The sequence below is a fragment of the Crocodylus siamensis genome, chromosome 6 (assembly GCF_052110815.1).
Source record: "Crocodylus siamensis isolate JL-2025a chromosome 6, ASM5211081v1, whole genome shotgun sequence".
NCBI lineage: Eukaryota > Metazoa > Chordata > Crocodylia > Crocodylidae > Crocodylus > Crocodylus siamensis.
Window position 1 is genome coordinate 1,093,874 of NC_143400.1, and position 22,161 is coordinate 1,116,034.

The window sequence follows — 22,161 nt, forward strand, 5'->3', positions numbered from 1 at the left end:
ACCAAGATGTTCATCTAACCTCCTCTTAAACACCCCCAGGGTAGGAGCCAGCACCGCTTCTCTTGGAAGTTGGTTCCAGACCCTAGCCGCCCTGACCGGGAAGTCGCGCCTCCTGATATCTAACCTAAACCTGCCCTCTGCCAGCTTGTGACCGTTATCCCTGGTCACTCCTGGCGGTGCTCGGGGGAACAGGGACTCCCCCAATGCCTGCTGGTCCCCCCTGACTAGTTTGTAACAGGCCACTAGACCCCCCTCAGCCTTCTCCTGTGGAGGCTGAACAGGTTCAGGTCCCGTCGCCTCTCCTTGTAGGGCCTGCCCTGCTGCCCCCGACCATGCGAGTGGCCTCCTCCGGACCCTCTCCGTGCTGTCCACGTCCCTCCTGCAGTGCGGCGCCCAGAGCTGGGCGCAGTGCTCCAGCTGCGGCCTGACCAGTGCTGCACAGAGGGGGAGGATCACCTCCCTGGGCCTGCTCGAGATGCATCTGTGGATGCAGGACGAGGTGCGGTCGGCCTTCCTGACCGCGTCCCCACACTGCCGGCCCACGTTCATCTTGGAGTCAATGATGACCCCCAGATCCCTTTCCGCCTCCATGCTGACAAGAGGGGAGTTCCCCAGCCTGTATGTATGGTGCCGGTTGTTCCTCCCCAGGTGCAGCACCTTGCACTTGTCTATGTTGACTCCCACCCTGTTCTCATCCGCCCACCCCTGTAACCTGTCTAGGTCCGATTGCAGCCTGTTCTTTCCTTCTAGCATGCTGAGGTCCCCCCACATCTTAGTGTCATCAGCAAATGTGAACAGGTGCTTTTTACCCCCTCGTCCAAATCACTGATGAAGATGTTGAACAGTGCGGGCCCGAGGACCGATCCCTGCGGGACCCCACTGCCCACGTCCCTCCAGGCTGAGAAGGACCCGTCCACCACCGCCCTCTGGGTGCGGCCCTCCGGCCAGTTGGCGACCCATGGCATGCTGCCATGTCCACAAAGCCCACGCAACCAGAGCGAACACACAAGGCCCGGGGGCCGTTCACTGGCAGCGCAACAACGCTTGTCCCCGACTGCGTCCCACACCCCTTCCATCCACACTGGGCAGCTGGGACGAGCTTGCTGCTGACAGATGCGCAACCACAGCTCGCACGTGAGCCGTGCAGAGATGCCTCCGGCGCCGGCCTCCTGATTGCTGCGCTCGGGGGGCAAAATTTTGCAAACCAGTTTGATGGCAAAATGTTGTAGGAAAAACTCATCTGGCCTCTTTCAACAGGGATGGCGGCTTCTTAGCTGTGGGCCTGGATTCACTCGTGTCCCCTCTTGTTCCCAGGGGTTTGCTCTTGTCCCCTGGCATGGCCCCTCCATGTTGTCCCCTTGCTTGTCTTTTCTATTGTAATTCCCCTCCTTCTTCCAGAGTCCCAGAGCAGTGGGGCTGGAAGGGACCCCCAGGAGTCGCATCCTATCCAGGCCCCTCCGGCACGGGACAGGATCAGCCCCATTGCCCTATGCCTGGTGCAAAGCTTGCCAAGGGCGATTTTTCCAGCTATTGAGCCGGTCTAATAAAAAACAGCACATTTACCCCAAAAACCTGGCCTGCCTGTCTCTGCCCTGGTTTCTTTTTGCCCCGCATGGGGGACACGAGTGTCCTGGTGTCGGTGTTACGCTGCTGGCCTGCTCGGTTCGCGCCGGGACCGCTCGTCCTTTCCTCTTGCCAGACAGCGATTCCCCAGGACTGCCTCTCCACCACTTTGTATGTTATAAACCCTTGTCCTGCCCCTTCTCCAGTGCTTCTCCTTGCGCCCCCAGGCCTGGCCTCGTTGGCCTCCCCCGGCAAGGATCGCGCTCACCGCCCTTCTCTGCACCGTCTCCCCCCGTGCAGGAGCAGGGCCCAGGCCCGGGTGCCGTATCACAGCTGTGGATGCGCCGTGGGTCAATGAAGAGGCGCCACAATCCTCTCCGTTGCAGTCACGATTCCCTTCATCCTGTGAACGTGTCGGCGGCCGTTGCACTGCTGCCCGGGCGCTGAGCGGACGTTTCCAGCGGTGATTCCCAGGTCTCTCGGCTCACGCGGAGCCTGTTGGGGCAGGTGTTCTGGGGTATTTCTGCCTGGGGGTATCACTGCCCCGTCTCGATGCAGCGTCTGCTCTGCCGGGCGGTCCGTCGCTGGTCCTGTCTTGCAGACCCAGGAATCGGTCCCTGCCGTGGACCTCCGGAGACGCTGGCGCCCGCTTTCTGAGTCTCTGCCCCCACCCCGGGGCCACAAACCTTCTAGTTCCCGAAGGGTTTTTATCCACCCTCTCTCTCCTTCCCAGGAACAGGGGGGTGAGCCCACACTTGTGTGCGTGTGTGTGCACACGTGCAAAAGTCTGGGGGCAGGGAGTGCAGAAGTGTCTGCATACACCCAATGTTGGGGTGTATGTGCGTGTCCTGGGGGACAAGTGAAAGACGTGTGTGTGTTGCTCATGCATGTGCATGCATGTGTGGGGAGGGTGCAGAAGTGTGTGCATACACCCAATGATGGGGGTGTATGTGTGTGTGTGAGGCCTGGGTCCTGTACGTGTTCAGTGTCCCTCATGCACCCCTCCAAACGCCCCCCATCAATCAAGTACACCCCCCCCACCAGCTGCTGGTCCTCAGCTGAGGCTGCAGCATCCTCCCAGACCAGCCCGCCGTTGCCATGCCAACCGGGCTCCACAGAAACCGGTCCAGACCTGATGATTTAGTGCCTAACGAGGCAGGCAGAAGGCAGCCCCCCCCAATACACCCCCCCAGATCCCATGGAGGGGGTGGGGGAGGGCAGATGGCCCTTTGACCCCAGGGTCAAGACCCCACCAGCCCCTATTCCCGGCTCCCTGCCCCACGGCCACCCGGCTCCACCCACCGGCCCCACTCCCCCACCCCCAAGCCCAGGCATCCCGGAGGCAGTCCTCAAGTGCCGCTTAACCCGTCTCTGCCCCAATCCCAACCAGGCCAGAGGCCCAGGTTATTCTGGGGGGAAAAAGCCCGAGACTGACAACACAGAAAACTATTTTTAAATTAAAAAAATCTCATTTCAATGTTCCAAAAAAAAGACTGTTTTCCAATTTTGCCCAATCCCCCTGCAATCCTCAAACGACTGTATCCATGACCCCTGCCCCCTCCCCATCACTTAGCAATTAAGAGTTTTACCCCTTTTCTAATCGGCTCCTACTGCCACCACCACCACCATCATCATCAACACTTAATTAACAGCAACAATAATAAAAGCCCAGCTTTACCCTAATGAATTAATTGCCCATTCCCACCATTAACAAGCCTCTCACTATAAGGGGTCAGTTGGGCCCCCCCCATTAGCATACTCACATACTAATTAGTTCAATAAAGGGGTGTGGTGTTGGCCCACCAATGAGCTCATTTGCATACCAGGCTCCATCCCGCTGGCCATCGTTCCCTACAAATGGCTGAATTGTTATTAACAAGGCATAATTATTAACATTAATAGCCTGAGAGAACCTCATCGTAACATAAGCATCAGAACTGACAGCAACGTATTAATTAGGATGATGTCATTATTATAATTAAAATAAGCCCTATCATCATTATAATTATAATAAGCCCTATATTATGCATCGCTACATATTACTATATGTATATAATTATGTATTATATTTATATTACTACTAGATTAACGATTAGGCACAATACATCTTAATTGCTAATTAAATAGTATATCTTATACATTGTCTATATTTCTACATGCAATTCTATACTATTATAATTCCATTTTTAGCTATGATTCGATATATCATTCTAGATATTATTTATGGCTATCAGTCTACATATCATTAAAATAATTATAGTATTATTATAGCATATTTATTATAGCATATTTATTATAACTATATATTACTTATATTAAAATTATATTACTTATATATAATTATAACATTATATATTATATATATAAATGTTATATCATATATATAATACTTACATACAGCAACACACTATACATATAGCCTACTTATGAACATATTTTATAATAACCTAATTATAACTTGATACTACTTAATATTAATCCTCCTACTCTCTGCTACTGTGTGATGATAATAAAAGTAGGAGTGTACTAATACCGTAACTGCTCGCCTATAACATGCCAACCGCATATAAGCCATACCTGATTTTGTGGGTGGCAGGAGGGCGAGAGAACGAGGGGGGAGAAGCCGGGGTGCTGAGCCTGCTGTCAGTGCCACGTGTGGGTCCGGAGCTGCACGCTTGGTCTGCCCGTTGACTGACCCTGTGTTCTAGTCCAATATGGAGCTGAAGCCATGTCACCTGGCTGGGGGGTCCATTTTTCTCTATAATGTGCTAATTTTCACCAGCAGGTCCTAGTTATGTCTGCACACACACGGACACACGAGCTTTATAATGTGCACACATGTCCATACCCACGTAGGTACGCTCCTCTCTAGGTGGTGTGACCTCTTTCACGCGCACACACACACACACACACGCCTCGTGCATTGACCAGCATCATGTACACGCAGGTATGTGCACGCATGTTTATATACATACCTAGGCACACTCCCTAGTCAGGATGTATTCATACACGCACACACACCCCATGCATGGACTTGACCAGCATCGTGCACATACTGGTGTGTGCACACACATTTATATGCACACCTAGGCACACTCTAGTCAGTATTCACACATACACAGACACACACTGTCCAGAAATGAGCACGACAACTTTCACATGTGTGTGCAGGCATGTCCATACACACCTAGACGCCTCCTCCCAGTTGGTGTGTATTCACATACACATGAACTTGACCAGCATCACATATATATATATATACACACACACACACACACACACACACACACACACACACACATATACAGGTGTGTGCAAGCACACCCATACACACACCCTCTGTAGTAAATGTGTATTCACACACACATGCACTTGCACACACACACTCAATGGCCACATCCCACCCACCGGCCCAGCAGCCTCTGGGGGAGGGGTCAGGAGCTCTGGGGTATCCCCAGATATCTCACCCCAGCTGTGGGAGGGGGCTGGGGGGACAAATGGGTTACAGCAGGGGTGGGGCTGGGGGATGCTGGCAGCCCGGATACCTGGGTTCCTTCCCTGTACAATCCCCAACCCCCAGCCCACTCCTGCCCCCTGCTCCCCACCAACATCTTCTTGCCATTAACCTCCACCCCCCCACACCCCAGCCCACAATCGCCCCCCCGGCACTCCCACATCCACTCCCAGGGGTGACAGAGCCAGGCAGGATCCGGCTGCGGTTCACACACAAAAGGTTTATTTGCCTGGGGGAGGGAGAATGAGGGCTGGGGGGGCTGGGGGCAAGGGAGCCGGGGGAGGAAGGGGATGGTGCAGGGGGTGGGGGCACAGGTTTTTAATGTAAAAACTTGTGTTCAACACTCAAACGTCGCTTTACCTTTAAAAAGTCATGACAGGGGGTGGGAATATGGAGGGAAGGTGGTGGGAGGGGGTCCGGCTGGGGGTGCTGGGAGGCTGGGGCGGGGGGGGATGACTCGGGGATACCGAATACACCGAACACTGAAAATTATCTAGACCAGCCAGATACAATAAATACAGCCCCCAACTCCCCCCCAACAACCCCAGGGGCCTGGAGGGGGTGAGTCTGACCCCAGGGAGGGGGGCAATGGGGCATGGGGCATATCGTGTCTTCTGTGCATATATGTCTTTGTGTGAGTCCATTGTGGGCTGGGGGGAGCAGCCCCCACTCTGACCCCACCCTCCGCCACCGCTCAGACCACCCCCCTTGCTCCTCCAAAGCCCTGCCACGGGCCGGGGGGGCTGTCCGTCCGTCCGTCTCGTGTTAAGGCACCGCAGAGAGCGGGGACGTGGCAGGCGGGGGTGGGGGACTGCTCCGTGACGCCCCCCCCCTTCCTCCACCCAGGTGGGGGAGTAGGAGGAGGCATGGGATGCCTCAACCCCCTCCTCCCAAAAATGCCCCACTCCCTATAGGACTGGCGCATGGGCTCCGTGGTCCAGAGAAGAGGAGGGGTCCCACCTCCCCCCCCACAAATCAGTCCAGCTCGGTGGCATCAGACGGTGCTTTCCAACATCCACTCGGTGCTACTAAAAAGGACCCGGCGCGGGCCCAGGGGGGAGTCCCGGGCGTCCAGCTGGGACGTGGACATGTGGCGCTTTGTCCGTGCCCGCCGGGGGTAGCTGTGGCTCTGGAACAGGGCATAGTCCCCATCGAAGGAGTGCCGGTGGGGGTGAGTCCTTGCCAGCTCCCGCCGCACGGCCCCCCGCGCCCCGCCAGGCGCCTCCGCGGCGGGCTCCACAGCTGCTGCAGGGTCCGGCTGCGGGGTCGATGGGCGGTCGGGGGGAGGGGCGTCATGGGGCTCCACCTCCTCAGGTGCTGGGGGGCCCACCTCCTCGGGGGGGGGATCCTCCAGGGGCTTGGGGGCGGGGCTCTGCAAAGTAGGCGGGGGAGCCGGGGCGCCCCCGTTGGTCTGGGAGCAGACGCTGCTGACCTTGGTGGCAGGGGCGGCGTCATGGGCACCCTGCACCTTGTAGCGGATCATGAGGATGATGATGAAGACAAGGACTGAGGCCACGATGATGCCGCCAATGATGATGATCATGGTGCCGCCCAGGAACTGCGTGTGCAGCGCCCGGCACCGGGCTGCCTCGCCCTCCGTGGTGAACTGCACGCAGCCCACCACCCGCGTGGCCGTCAGCGCCGTCACGCCGTCGTCGTACACGGCCAGCACGCACAGGTCGTAGGCCCGACCCGCCGCCAGGTCGTTCACCAGGAAGGTGCGGCTGGACGATGGGATCATCCTGCAGGGTGGGGAGAGGGTGGGGTTAATGCCACATGGCCCTGCCCCTTCTGCCCCAGAGGACAGGGTTGAATCCACCGGGCCCTTCCCCTTTTCACCCACTACTTGGTGGGCGGGGTTCAATCCGTCTGGCCCCACCCCCTTTCCAGACCTCAGAGGGCGGGGCTCAATCCAGGTTGCCCTGCCCACTTTCCCTACCTTGGAAGGTGGGGCTAAATCTAGATGACCATGCCCCCTTCCTTACCTTGGAAGGTGGAGTTCAATCCAGATGCCCCCCCTTGCCCCCCTTGGGGAGTGAGGTTCAATTCAGCTAACCACGCCCCCTGTCTCTACCTCGGAGGGTGGGGTTCAGTTCACCTGGCCCAATGCTTTTTTCCTTGGGGGGCTGGGCTAAAATAAGACGGCCCTGCCCCCTTCCCCCTTGAAGGGCGGGGTTCCATTCAAAAGGCCCCAGCCCTAACCCTACTCTGGAGGTCCGTCTGACCCCACCCCTTCCCCCCACCTTGGAGGATGGGGTTCAATCCAGGTGGCTCTGCCCCTTTCCTCCCTCTCAGCTGTGGGGAGGGGCTACAACCAGGTGGTCCCGCCCCCCTCCCCCCCAACAGGAGCCCTATGAGCCGCCATTTGTAGGCCATGGGCATTCAGGGACATCCCCCCAGCACGGGGTCTTGGCCTCCAGAGAGGGGATAACAGCCTACTACTCCTGCTGCCTTCATTAGCTTGCATGCTGCGCTCGTTAGAGCCAGGTGGAGACACTTGGGTTCTGGCCAAATTTACCATTGGATCTGGGGCCCAGTTGGGGGGGGGGGGGGCAAAAGGAGGGAAAAAGCCTGAACAATGGCAATTTATGAGATTGTTTTTGCCATTCAATCCCACAACGAGTCTCTTACAGGCCCAAATGGCCCGATGCAAATTCGAATGTGCGGGGGGCCTGAACCCACGAAGCTGCTGGCAGCCGGGATTTGCTCCAGATGGAATTAAAACATTTGGCAAAAAAACTAACAAACCCTAAACTAGGCTCAAAATTAATTGGGGGGAGGATAAGCGACTCGGTATTTCAAGGCCAAACATGTCCAAATTGGATCCAGCTCATTATGGAAAGCGATCAGGGTAAATAATAAATGATAATGACCGCAAAGTGGTGATGAAGGCAAGAAGAAAGTGCGAGATAAGGAGGAAATAATAACCCTGGCCAGAAAGGAGAATTAAATCAAATGTCATCAATAATGGAAAATAATAGTCATAGTAACAATACTACTAATATAAATAATACTTGGGAAACAACAGCACGTGATGAAAAAAGAAGCAAATTGAAAATAAATGCTAGGAATATTAAATCAATACCAACAACAACAACAACAAAATTAAAAATACAGCAGTGTATTAAATATATTATTGTATCCAAATATAATGCTAATGATATATTAAACATATATTATTGGATTTAAAATAGAATTATGATAATAATACATTATAAGCCACAGTTGTATTAAAATATATTTTATATTAAACTATAATAATAATGGTAATAATGATATCTTAAAGATATATTGTTGGATTTAAAATAGTATTGGATTAAAATAGAACTATAATATATTAAATCCATGGTTGTATTAAATCATTCATGTACTAAAATATAATAATAATGACAATTTATTAAAGATATATTATTGGATTTAAATGATTATTGGATTAAAAATAGAATTATGATGATAATAATATATCAAAATCCATTGTTGTATTAAAACTTATTATATATGTATATTATATAATCTGTTTATCACATATAATGATAAAATAATGGTATTTTAAAATACATCAGTGTACTAAAATGGTACTGTAATGATGATGATGATATTCATATAATTTATGGTGATAGCAAATATAACAACAAAGCAACAAAGCTGAGCACATCCAAATTTGATCCAAATTGTTATGAAAAATGGTAATATTTAAAATAAATAATAAACAAGATATAGCCATAATAAACACAGTAATGAACAGCAATATCAAGATGCATCATATAATAAGTACAACGAGTAACAAATAAATAGTAAAATTAAATTGTATGCCATAAAATAATGATGATGAAGATGATCGGGGATCCTGGTTTTCTCTGATAAAAAAAAAATCCCCAATTTTCAGATTAAAAACAGGAACCCACATTCCACATTTTTCCGTGATTGAAATGCAATACCACTTTCTCTATCTAGCTATCTACAGATATATCGTACTGTTTCATTTTGATTATAGAAAAATGTGGATTTTGGGTTACTTTTTTAAATCTGAAAATTGGGAATTTTTTCATCACAGAAAACCAGGCCACCTGATGACGACAATGACGATGATGATGTGGGATGCGAATGTAGAAGGTGACAATAAATACAAATAAATAAAAAGAATTCAAATGACAAACAACCCCTAAGCAGCCCCCACAGACGCCCCAAGCCAAATCTGCCCAAAAGAAATGCATTTTTTTTAAAGCAGCAAAACAAGCCCAAAACCCCCAAATCACCCAACATTTCTAGGCCACGTTGGTCCAGATTTGACTCCAATCCTTTAACAAAGGAATAAGGTGCTCAAAGAAATAAGAAATAAAAAATAATAAGACTTTTAAAGAAATAAGAATAAAATAGAAATTTGGTGATAAATTTTAAAAATTGCTCAACATTTCAAGGTCAAATTGTTCCACATTCGACTCAAATCCTTTAAATGCCCCCCTGAGTATTTTCAGAGAAATAAGAAATATAAAAAAGTGTTCAAAGAAATAAGACCTATATTTAAAAAATATATCTTTTCAAAGAAATAAGACACAAAATATGAACGCAATAATAAATAAAAAGCCAAATTGCTCGACTTCTCAAGGCTGTGTTGTTCCAAACGAGACTCAACTCCTTTAAAAAATAATAATGCTTTCAAAGAAATAAGAAATTACATTAAAAACAACTGATATTTTTCAAGACATTAAAAATAAAATCTATATTTTAGAAGAAACAGGACATGTGAGAGACAGGTAATAAGAAAGACAAAAGGGAAGATAAAAAAAATCACTCAGTGTTTCCCGGCCGTGTTAGTCCCATTTCAACCCAAATCCTTTAAAAATAATCATGTTTTCAAGGAAATAAGAAATTAGATTAAAAAGGAATAACATTTTTAATAAATAAATAAATAAAATATTTAAAAGAAATGGGAAATAAAATGGAGGTAATAATAAATACAAAGCAGAGTCATTCAACATTTCCAGGCCACATTGATTCAAATTTGGCTCATATAATATTTTCAAAGAAATAAGACATAAAATACAAACACAATAATACATAAAACGCCAAATTGCTCAACTTCTCAAGGCCATGTTGGTCCAAATTCAACTCAAATCTTCTAAAAAAACACTTTCAAAGAAATAAGAAATGACATAAATTGCATTTTTCAAGAAATTAAATACAGAAGTACATATTTTAGAAGAAACAGGATGTAAAAGAGAGGTCATGAGAAACACAAAGGAATAATCACTCAACCTTTCTAGGCCACGTTAATCCCAATTCAGCCCAAATCCTTTAAAAATAGTGTTTTCAAGGACATAAGAAATCAAATTACAATGAATATGTTTTAATAAATAAATAAAAATATTTAAAAGAAATGGGAAATAAAATCGAGGTTATAATGAATACAAAGCAGGATTGCTCAACATTTCCAGGCCACATTGGTCCAAATTTGACCCAAATCCTTTAAAAATAACAACGCTCACAAATAACTAAGAAATTAAATTAAAAACTACTAACATTTTTCTAGAAATGAGATACAAAAAATATATAAAAGAAAAGAGAGAGGAGGTAATAAACACTAAGGAAAATCTCTCAATGTTTCCAGGTTGCATGGGTACGGATTCAACTTAAAATCTTTAAAAAGAAGACTACCTGCCAAAAAGTATGCACTTAAATTTAAAATGAAGAATATATATTTTTAAGAAATTAAATACAAGACTCTATATATTTTAGAGCAAACAGGGGAAATAAATAGAAAAACAATCTTAAATACAAAGTAAAGCAGAAATGGCTCAATGTTTCCAAGCTGTATTGACCCAACCGTGGATCCAAGTTGGTTTTAAAAAATCAGGATGCTTTGCAAGGCCTCATGAACAGGGATCCTGGTTTTATCTGATAAAAAAAAATCCCCAATGTTCAGATTAAAAAAAGTAACCCAAAATCCACGTTTGCGTGATCAAAATGAAACACCACTATATAAATATACATATATTAATGGTGTTTCATTTTGATCATGGAAAAATGTGGATTTTGCATTACTTTTTTAAATCTGAAAGTTGGGGAATTTTTTAACAGAGAAAACTAGGATCCCTGCATCTAAGATGGCAGCATCGATAACGTGACGATAAGTGAAAGGCCGAAGAAACAGCAACGATGGTTGGATAATAAGAAAGCAACCACGAGAGAGAATGAGTGAGCAGCAAAACTGATGACGAGTGCCCCGATAAATAACTAAAATGCAGCGGAAATTAAAACTCTTGATAAACAGGGCTCCTGCTTTTCTCTCATTAAAAAAAAAAATAATCCCCAATTTTTGGATTTAAAAAAGTAACCCAAAATCTACATTTTTTCACACTTGAAATGAAACACCATTAATATATTTATAGATATATTATGGTGTTTCATTCTGATCATGGAAAAACGTGGATTTTGGGTTACTTTTTTTAAATCTGAAAATTAGGGATTTTTATTTGTTTTTTAATCCAAGAAAACCAGGATCTCTGCTGCTAAATAACCTGGAGGGACGGGACGGGACGGGACGGGACGAGAGCGGAGGGGGCGGGGATGAGAACGAGGCGGGGCGGGGGCGGGGATGAGGTGGGACGAGACGAGACGAGACGGGGGCACGATGGGACGGGCCGTGTCGGCTGCACGGGATGGAAGCGGGGACAACAGAACAACTACAGGAGTCCCTCAGAATAAACGGCCCCGGGGACAAAACCGAGGGGAACGCCCCAGGGCCCGAAGGGAAGCGAAACCTGCACCCCAGACATCACGAAACCCTGCTGCCCCCCACCCCCCCGCTGACAGACGCTAACGAACTTCAGCCCCGAGATGCCAGAACACTGCAGATCCCCCAGAACAAGCCTGACATGTCTTGAGGGGCCTCAAAACAGATCCCCCACCCCCCATGCCAACACACACACACACACACACACATACACATACACACACGCGTGCAGAACCCAGGTATCTGGGACACGTGTGCATGCAGAACTGATTCATCCAGGACACATGCACACACGCACAGAACCCTGGTGTCTGCACGGACACATGTGCACAAAATCCAGGTGTCCAACACACAGACACGCACTCTGACCCCTGGTGTCCAGGACATATACACACAACCCAGGTGTTCAGGACACATGCGTGCATACACACACACACAACCCAGATATCCAGGACACAAGCACATGCACACACATGCACAAAACCCAGGGGTCCAGTACACACGCGCACATGCACACAACCCAGATACACAACCCATGTGCCCAGGACACATGCACACATCTCAGGTGTGCAGGACACATGCACACCCCCCCAGGTATCCAGGACACACACACACAACCCAGGTGTCCAGCACACATACATCTCGGGTGTCCAGGACACATACGCACCCCCCCAGGTGTCCAGCACACACACACACACACACACACACACAAAATCGACATGTCCGGGACGCACACACACACAACTGATGCATCTGAGCCACCCCCCACCCCGGCACTGGGGATACACCCCCCCAACTCTCAAGCGAGCTGCGGGGCTGGGAGCCGGGAGGAGCCACCCCCTAGCCCCCTTCCCCCAACTCCTGGCCCTGACCCCGACCCCAGCCCCAGCCCCAGCCTCACCTGTAGACCAGGGAGTCGTCGAGGGAGCTGTTGTACTGGATCTGGTACATGCGGATCCCGGGGATGTGGCGCTCCGAAGGCCAGCGGATAAGGGCGGAGCTGGACGTCAGCTCGGCCGCCACAATGCGCCGGTCGGCCGGCACCTTGCTCTCGTTGGCGCCCGACTTGGCCGAGGTGGTGATGTCAGAAGAGCCGGGGTCGGGCTCCCGGCCCTGCCCTGTGTGGTTCACCAGCAGGGGCAGGGGCACGATGGCCACCTCCACGGCGGCCGTGGCTTCGCCGGCCGCGTTGGAGGCGATGCAGGTGAAGGCCCCGTCGTCTTTGAGCGTGGTGATGTGGACGTCCAGGGTCCCGTTGTCGTACACGGTGGCGCGGGAGCTGTTGTGCACCAGCTTCCCGTCGGGCCCGATCCAGTGGATGGAGGGCTCCGGGTCGCCCACAGCCTTACACTTGAGCGACACCCCTTGGCCCTCCACGATGAAGGCCCGGCTGGCGTACTGGCGCGTGATGAGCGGCGCCTCGCACATGAACTCCTCCTCGGGGATGCTCCAGAAATACTTGTCCATGAGGTGCTCGGGGGACGCGCACGTCTCCAGGTCGTCCTCCCGCGTCAGGCGCCGCAGCCACAGCAGCTCGCAGTTGCAATGCAGCGGGTTGCCCCCGAAGCTGACCGTCAGCGTGCCCGGGTGAGCTGCTCCCCGGGCATCGGCTTGGACCTGGGCCCGGAGGAAGAGGCTGTCGGGGGGCAGCTTCTGCAGCCGGTTGGACGTCATGTCCAGCCGCACCAGCTTGTGGAGCTGGGCGAAGGTGCCCTCGGCAATGTGCTCGATGAGGTTGTGGTCCAGCGTCAGCGTGTTGAGGCTGGTCATCTGCCCTACCGCTGCCCAGGGCAGCGTGTCCAAGTTGTTGTAGGACAGGTCCAGGTCCTCCACGGTGCCCAGGAAGTCGTCGAAGGCACCCGGCTCGATGCGGCGGATCTGGTTGTTGCCCAGGATGAGGTGGCGCAGGTTGGCCAGGCCCTTGAAGTGGTCGCGGCGCACGGCCGCCAGGCGGTTGCTGTTCATGTGCAGGGCGCGCAGGGCGCGGAGGTCGGCGAAGGCGTGCGGCAGGATCTGGCTGATGGTGTTGCGGGACAGGGTAAGGTGCACCAGGCTGGTCATGTTGGCGAAGTCCTTGCGCCGCAGCACCGTGATGAAGTTGTCTGTCAGCCGCAGCTCCACCGTGCGCCGGTCGATGGCGGGCGGCACGAACAGCAGCCCCGTCTTGGCGCACAGCATGGTCAGCGTGGGTGCCACGTGCTGGCAGATGCAGCGCCCGGGACAGTGCTGGGCCCCGGCCCCCGCCGGTGCCAGCAGCAGCAGCAGCAGGGGCAGGGACAGGGGCAGGGGCAGTGGCAGCCGGGCCATGGTCCCCGTCCGGCCCCCTGGGGCCCTGCGGGGAGAGAGCAGGGAGGGGGGTTGACATGGGGCGCTGGGGATCGAGGCCCTGGTGTGGCCCAGCCCAGATGCCCCCAGGCCAGGATCAGGGCCTCCCTGCAGCCCAGATCATCCCAGCCAGGATTGGGACCCTACTAGTCCTCCAGTCCAGGATCAGGGACCCGGCACAGCCCAGACCACCACTCGAGCCAGGACCGAGACCCCTGCAAGGCCCAGATCTCCCCCAGACGCTGCCTCCACAGCCCAGGATTGGGGCCCCGGTGCAGCCCAGACCCCCCCGCCCGAGCCAGGACTGGGACCCCTGCAAGGCCCAACCCAGACCCCCACCCAGCCCAGGATCAGGGGCCTAGTGCAGCTCAGACACCCCCGGTTCGGATCAGGACCCCAGTACAGCTCAGAAACCCGCCCCCCGGGGCCAAATTTGGGGGGCAGGGCCAGGCCGGGCAGCTCTACTCACTGGATACACACACATGTACACACACGCACACAAGTGCACACTCATGTGAGTACACACAGCAGCAGAGCGTGCCTGTTTCAAATGCCCCAAACAGGGGGACACACCCACACAGTGTAAATGCACACGTGTGGACACACATATGCAGACACCTGCCTACAGCTACACGAGCACACATGCAGAGCACGCCCGTTTCAGATGCTCCACCCAGGCGCACACATCTGCACGTGTGCCCACATACACGTGCAGATGCACACCCGTGTGCATGCACACACACGCAGACACATGTACAAACACCTATGCAGACTCACACACGTACCCATGCAGATGCACCCACGCACATGCCCCCAGCTGCTTACACACCCTCCCGCGCACACATGGGCAGATGCATACACACTCATACGTGCAGACCCAGACACACACCGACAGCCAGAAATGTGCACACGTACCTGGGCTGCCCCACACCTCGGCACACAAACATATACGGATGCATGTGTACACACACACGTGCAAACATATACATACGCACATGCATGCACGCTCTCCTCTTCCCTCTCTCCCCCGGTGACCTTCAGGTGTCGGGGGGGGAGGGGCTGCTCTGACAGTTCCCCCCCCCCGCTGCCCCCCTCCCCCATGGTGACAGGATCGGGGCTGACAGCACCGCAGACACGTGTCCCGAGCAGCCGAGCGTGACTGATGCCGCCTGCGGGGCCGAGAGCTGCCAAGCATGGGCTGGGGGGGCACCTGCCCTCATTTCCTACCCCCAGCCAATGTCCCCGGATCAGGCCTGGATCGGTGCCCTGCCTGCCTGGGTCCAGCCAGAAACCTCGATGCGACCAGCTCTGGGTGGGTATGGCTGAGTATAACACTGCAGAGGGAGAACCTGGGGTGGAGGCAAAAGGCCCCGGATCCAGGCCTGGATTGGGGCCCCTTTGCCCAGCCCCACCAGCTGGATGCTGCCCAGGGGGGCATGATGCCAAGCCGATGCTGGGCACAGCGCCAGCTCCTGGTGGGCAGGGAAGGGTTAAAGGCATTCCTTGCCCCCCCCCCTCCACCCCTGTTTGGCACCCCCTCCTGGCTGCCCCAGGAGGCTGCAACGCCCCCCCTCACAGAGACCTAGAAACCCATCCCAGTGATGGAGGGGCCACGGGACGCCTGGGCTGCCCCGTGGGACCCTGGGCAGTGGTTTTGCCCCCATCACAGCCCATCTGGACTGGGTTTGTACAGCGCCCGGCACACGCAACCAAGGCCTTCAAGTGCGCGTGCATGCATGTGTGCGCGCGCATGTGTGCGCGCATGTGAAAACGCCCTCCCCACAGCAAGCCTGGGGTCCATAAGGGCTCTCCCACCCCCAGGCACAGACGGGGGAGACCTGGCACGGTCTTCGGGAGCAGAGCGAGAGAAGCAGCTTTCCCGGCGCGGCTGTAATTATCTCTAATCAGGCGGAATTTCCCTAATGCCGACAGCGATTAACCCCCGTTAGAAGTGGCGCGGGCGGGGGCTGGCAACCCGCGCCTCCCCGGGGGAAGCTGAGTCTGTGGGGGAAACTGAGGCACAGAGCAGGGTGGGGGTAAAGGCAGCAGCAGGGGTGAAGCTGGGGGGGCACTGGCCTCTGCCCCTACCCCACATCCGGGAGGGGCGCAGAGACCCCCTGCCGAGGGTGGGGTTGCTCTGGCTCTAGGCCTGACTCCCAGCTCTCCCATCCGCAGTCAGCCCCTCGCTTCCCAGCACTGGGGGCGGGGAACAACCCAGGAGTCCCGACTTTCTTCCGCCCCCGGACGACCCCCGCTCTGCTCCCCGCCTGCCCTGCTCTAATCCACCACAGACACCCCCTGCCCGAGCAGCAAGCCCAGAGCCTGGGGACTCGCACCCCCCACAAGTGTCCTGGCACCTTCGGGGGCCTATCCGTGCTGTGACCAAGTCTTTTATTATGGTGGGGGGCTTAGGGAATCCTATGCACACCATGGCTGGGACTTCTATTATGGTGGGGGGAGCTGGAATCATACATGCCATGGCTGGGACTTTTATTATGGGGCGGGGGGTGCCAAGGGCATTGCTGGGACTCTTATTATTGTGGGGAGCTCAGGAATCACACACATGGTGTGGCTGGGACTCTTATTGTGGTGGGGGGGCACTGCTCACCTGCCCCCAGGTGCCCCCCAACCCCCTCAGGGCAGCCCGGGGCCAGGGGCTCTGCCGCTCTTAAGCCTGCCGTGGGGGGCGGGGGGGATTGTACAGCACCAGGCGCAGGGGGCACAGCCTGGGGCTGGCGGGGTCAGCCCTGCAGACCCCTCCGCCCAGCCCAGCACAACCTGAGCCAGTCCAGCCCAGTTTGGCCCAGTCTAGGATAACCTCCGATAGCCCCGTCCAGGAGAACGCCCCCGCCCCCAGTCCAGCCCAGTCAAGCATAACCCCTGACGACCCCGTCCAGGATACCCCCACCCAGTCCAGGATACCCCCACCCAGTCCAGCCCAGTTTGGCCTAATACAGCCCAGTTAAGGACAACCCCAGGTGGCCCAGTCCAGCCCGATCCAGTTGTGTCCAGTACGGATCTGTAAAGTCCAGTGTAACCCAGCCGGAGACCAGAGCAGTGCATCTGGCCCCGGCCAGCCCCGTCTCGTAGCGCCCAGGCCAGTACAACCCAGTCCAGCCCAGCTCGAACCAGCAGAGCCCCAGTCAACGGAAGGCAGCACCTCCCAGCCTGGCCTGGTCCAGTACAACCATCCAGCCCAGCATCAACCAGTACAGCCCAGTATGGACCAGCTCAGCCCACAAGGAGTGGATGCCACATGTACACACACACATAGCCCTACCCCCAACCCCCCCTCACCTCTTCCATTTAATTAACCCCTGAGGTTAATTAGAGCTGACAGCCTGCCTGGGTGTGGGCGCAGGGGGGAGAGGGCAGCTGGGGGGGTGCCCTTAGCTGCCCCACAGAGGGGGGCACCATGACTGGGGGTGCGGAGTGGGACCCCTCTTGCCCCCGTATGCAGGGAAGGAGATGTCCCAGGCTGGGATTGCAGGGCACTGGGCAGATCCCCACCCCCCGGCCGGGATCAGGGGCACTGCACAGACCACACACCCCAACAGACCAAAAGGGCCTGGTGGGCCCGGGGCAGAAGAGCAGGGTGGGACGGCCTGGGGGGACCCCAAGGGCCCTGCCCCCCTCAGCGCCCCTGCCACCCCAGAGCGGAGGACACAGCCCAGGCGTCCGGCTCCCCCACAGCAGTGCCCCCAAAGCCACCTGCCCCGCAACCCTGGCCCCTGCAATGCAGCCGGGGGGGGAGGGGGGCAGGGCACATGTCACACACACACACGTGTAAGGGGGCAGGGCTGTGAACAGATGCTCCCGACGCCGGCGGCTCGTTCTGGGCCCGGTTAACGAGCCCGTCTGCCGCGGCCGGCGGTGCCTGCCAATTAGGTTAGCAGAGGCAGCGCGGGGGGGCACTGTGGGCATCGATTTATTGACAGCTGCATCTGGGCACGGCGGGGGGGAGAACACACCTTGCACACGCGTGGAGGGAGGCACTCCGTGCAGGGCACACCCGCCAGCGTGAGCACCTGCATCCAGCATGTGGGTGCACTCCTGGCACACAGGGGTGCATGCACACGCAGTCCTGCAGCCCCACAGGTCAAGGCAAGGATCTGCACACGCGGGCACACGGACACACGTGTGGGAGGCTATAAGAGGGCACAGACTTTGCCCTTGCACACACGCACAGGCCCAGGCATGCAGCCGTGCGCACATGCACGGGTGAACACGTCACACACACAGAGGTGAATACACATGTACACACACATGCCTGCACACACACACACACACACACACACGCACACACAGTCAAGGCGCCCCCAGCAGATCCCTGAGAGATGGGGGGGTGATGGGTGACCCCCAAGGGCGTTACCATAATCCCCCTTATACACAGTCCCTCTGGGCCAGGTCAGGTGGCTGCGGCCGTATTTCCTGGAACGCCGGGGCAAGCAGATTCAGGCCCCTGGGGAGCAGGGCCTAATGGGCTTCTTGGTCCCCTGCCAAGCGCAGCACGGGGAGCTGGGGCTGGGCAGCCAAACGCTCCCCCCCCACCAGGCTCCCAGTAGGGGTCTGTTACTGGGAGCACTGGGAAGAGCTCCCCTGCCCTAACCCACTGCACCACACACCCCTCCCAGAGCTGGGCATCTGGGGTCCCGGCCCCCCACCGTGCTCCAACCCCCCAGCCCCCGGAGCCGGGGGAGAGCCCAGGCATCCGGGCTCCTGGCGGGGCAGGAGGGGGTGACCCCAGCTCTGCGGCCTCTGCTTATTTCCAGCTGTCAGCGATTCCCGGGGAAAATGCAAACGCATGCAAATGAGAATGCAAATGCAGGCTCTCCCCTGCCCTGGATTCAGACACCTGGTGGGGGGAGCGGCCACCAGAGCCCCCGGGACTCCCGGGCTCCCTCCCCTCGGGCCTGCCTCAGTTTCCCCTCCCAGGCCCAGACCCAGACCAACGACTCACCCTGGGGGGGGGCCTGTGCCCCGGTGCCCCCTCCAGTGCACGAGCCCCTCACATAGCTGCACACGCGCGTGAAAGAGGGCCTGGCACAGATTCCCTCAAGGTGGGGGGGGAACACTGCAGCCCATTAGCTCCATTAAGGCAGGGCTGGGATTATTATGGGATGTTTTCCCATGCTAAGCCTTGCCCCCACCATGAGGCCTGGGGGTGGGGGCAGAAGGGCATGTGCCCCCAAGAGGTGGCTGCACACACGCGTGCGCGCGCATGGAGGGGATGGTGAGGTCCTCGTGGCTTGCACAAGCATTACACTATGGGGAGGAGGTCTTGCTGGGAACCACACTCGCACACGCTGGCTGGACACGTGTGCACAGGTAGGCAGGCTCTTGCACTGACACACAAACACATGTGCGCACGCACACAGGCCAATGCAGGCACTTGCCCTGAACCCCCCCATGCAGACTCTTGCACGGATGCACACAAAAATGCACGCATGTACACACACATACACACCAATGCAGGTTCTTGCCCTGACACAAGCACACAACCCTCCTCATGTAGGCTCTTACACTAACACATGCATGTGCACATGCACACGCACACACACACACCAATGTAGGCTCTTGCACTGACATAGGTGCACGTAAACATATCCCCACAACCCAACACAGGCTCTTGCACTAACACACACCTCCTCCCCTTGCAGACTCTTGCACTGACATGCACACACAGTCACCCAATGCAGGGTCTTGGACTTACACATTCATGCACACACATCCCCACACCCACACACCTCCCCCCATGCAGACCCTTGCAGACTCTTGCACTCGCACACACACACATGCGCCAAAGCAGACTCTTGCACTGAAATACACGTGCATACATTCACAAATACCCCCCGGTGCAGGCTCCTGCATTGATACCCCCCTCCCATCCCATGCAGGCTTTTGCACTGACATACGCACCGCCCCAATGTGGTCTCTTGCACTGACACACACACACTGATGCAGGCCATGTGCACATCCATGCAGGGTCTGGCATTCACACACACTCCTTCCCCCCAGTACAGGCCTGTGCAGTGACATGCTTATGCACACCCATGCCTGGTCATACATGAATGCACACTTACGTGTTGACACCAGCACAACCCAGCACTGCCACACACACACACATACATGCCCTGAACAGACCCAGTGCCACTGTGACACACACACATTCAGCTGCCTGCACATGAGGACCTACTGGCACATGGGCTCACACCCATGCACAAGCTGACACACTCGGGGCCAGGCTGACACACATGGCAACATGTGCTGACATGCAACAAACACTTGCACGCACACACACACACGCTTACAGGGAATATCCATATGCATCAATAGACATGCTCACGTAGTCACTCACACACACACACACACACATTCACAAGCTAGCAAGGCAGGGACACACCAATTCACATACACACACACTGACACACACTCCCCTAGTCACATGCTGACACACACACGCGCCCCTGCAGTGACACACATGGACATCTGTTCACACCCTGGCACATCCAGTGACATGCATTCGCATGCCTCCAGCCCCGTCACCGGTGATTCCACTGACACACACATACACACTCATCCTGGGACACACCCTGACACACCTTCACCCTGACACATGCCCACCACTATTTTCCCATCAACACAACACATGCGAAATGCACGTGACTGCCACACCCTGACACGCACACCCTTATGTGTGCCACCCACCATACATACAGTCGTTGCACCAGACAATCAACGAACACGCGACGCACGCGGCTTCCACGCCCTGACACACAAGATGCATGCAACACATGTGCTTCCATGGCCCCACACACAACACACACGCGATGCACATGGCTTCCACGCCCCGACATGCGAAGGGAGATGAGACGGGGCCCTGTCCCCAGTCCCCGCCAGGGGCACTCCCAAGATGGCCCTGTGCATGGCACTGACAACCTGCTGCAGCCACAACCGGGGCACGCGTGTGCACACCTGGGGGGGGTCAGGCCACCCATGGGCACGCCGGCGGGGGGCAGGATGCGTGTGTGTGTGTGTGTGTGTGTGCTGGGGGGGCAAGGTGTGCCCGTGTGCCAGATGCTGGCATGCACCACAGCCGGGCGGGGGCACTCGTGTGTGCAAGGGGAGGGGATCACGCACCACCTGGCAGCCCAGACCCGGCACCAGCACCCCCGCAGGGACCAAGGTGCCCGGGCGGCCTGGGCTGCTTCCAGCGCCCCCCCGAGACGGCCGAGCAGACACCGGCCCCCTCCCCACGCCCGGGGGCCCCGAGGCGCCCCCCCCCCCCCGCTTAGGCTGCCTCCAACGGGCTTTCGAGGAACAGCCGCGCCCCCCCCCCGGCACACACTACCACACGCGTGTGCTCCCCGCTGCCCCCTCCCAGCACCCGGCTCCGGCTGCAGCCCTGTCGCGCCCCCCGCACAGCCTCCGCCACGGCCCCCCCGCAGGGCCCGACCCTGGCGCCTAGCAACGGAGCCCTGCACCCCGGCCCCTACCTGGCGCTCAGCCGCGGGCGGGGCCCATGGCGGCTCCGCACCCCCGCCCGCCCCGCCCGTCGCGGGGGGGTCAGCGCGGCCGGCCGGGAGGCGCCGCCGGGGGGGCTGCGGCGGGGGCGCGGGCGGCGGGCGGGGGGGGCCGGCGCCTTCCCTGCAGATGGCGCGGGCGGGCGGGGCCGGGGGGCGGCGCCATTGGAAATCTTTAGCACTGCAGCAGCGGCGGCGGCGGCGGCGGCGGGGGCGGGGCCTGGCGCGGGGGGGCGGGGCCTGGGGGACTACAGCGCTGGGGCTGTGGGGGCTATCGGGGCGGGGTATGGGGGGAGGCGAGAGGGCAGCAGGGGTGGTGCTGCGGGGCTGGGGGGAGACAGGCCCAGGTGGCTGTAAGGGCGGGGTGTAGGGAGAGGGGGTCTATGGCGGGGTATAGGGAGGAGGAGGACGGAGGGGCTATAGGGTTTAGGTATGGGGAGACTGGCGTGGTAGGGGTAATGTAAAGCGGGGGAGGGTTTCTAGGGGCCTATAAGGGCAGGGTA

At 55.6% G+C, this 22,161-nt stretch overlaps 1 protein-coding gene across 1 annotated transcript; it reads right to left on the bottom strand.

Moving 5' to 3' along the window:
* Nucleotides 1-5,293: 5,293 nt before the first annotated feature.
* On the bottom strand, nucleotides 5,294-21,850 carry LRFN1 (leucine rich repeat and fibronectin type III domain containing 1). The gene is made up of 3 exons (XM_090052116.1): nucleotides 21,632-21,850; nucleotides 12,712-14,142; nucleotides 5,294-6,819 (listed from the first exon to the last, which is right to left on the bottom strand). Exons 2-3 carry the CDS (start codon nucleotides 14,115-14,117, stop codon nucleotides 6,072-6,074), a joined length of 2,154 nt encoding a protein of 717 aa, XP_089908242.1. The 5' UTR covers nucleotides 14,118-14,142; nucleotides 21,632-21,850; the 3' UTR covers nucleotides 5,294-6,071.
* Nucleotides 21,851-22,161: the final 311 nt, after the last annotated feature.

Bases quoted from the DNA above. Each gene is read 5' to 3' on its own strand.
- LRFN1 (XM_090052116.1), bottom strand. From the start codon at position 14,117: ATGGCCCGGCTGCCACTGCCCCTGCCCCTGTCCCTGCCCCTGCTGCTG. The intron at 6,820-12,711 runs GTGAGGCTGGGG...CCCACCCTGCAG, and splicing joins GACGACTCCCTGGTCTACAG to GATGATCCCATCGTCCAGCC.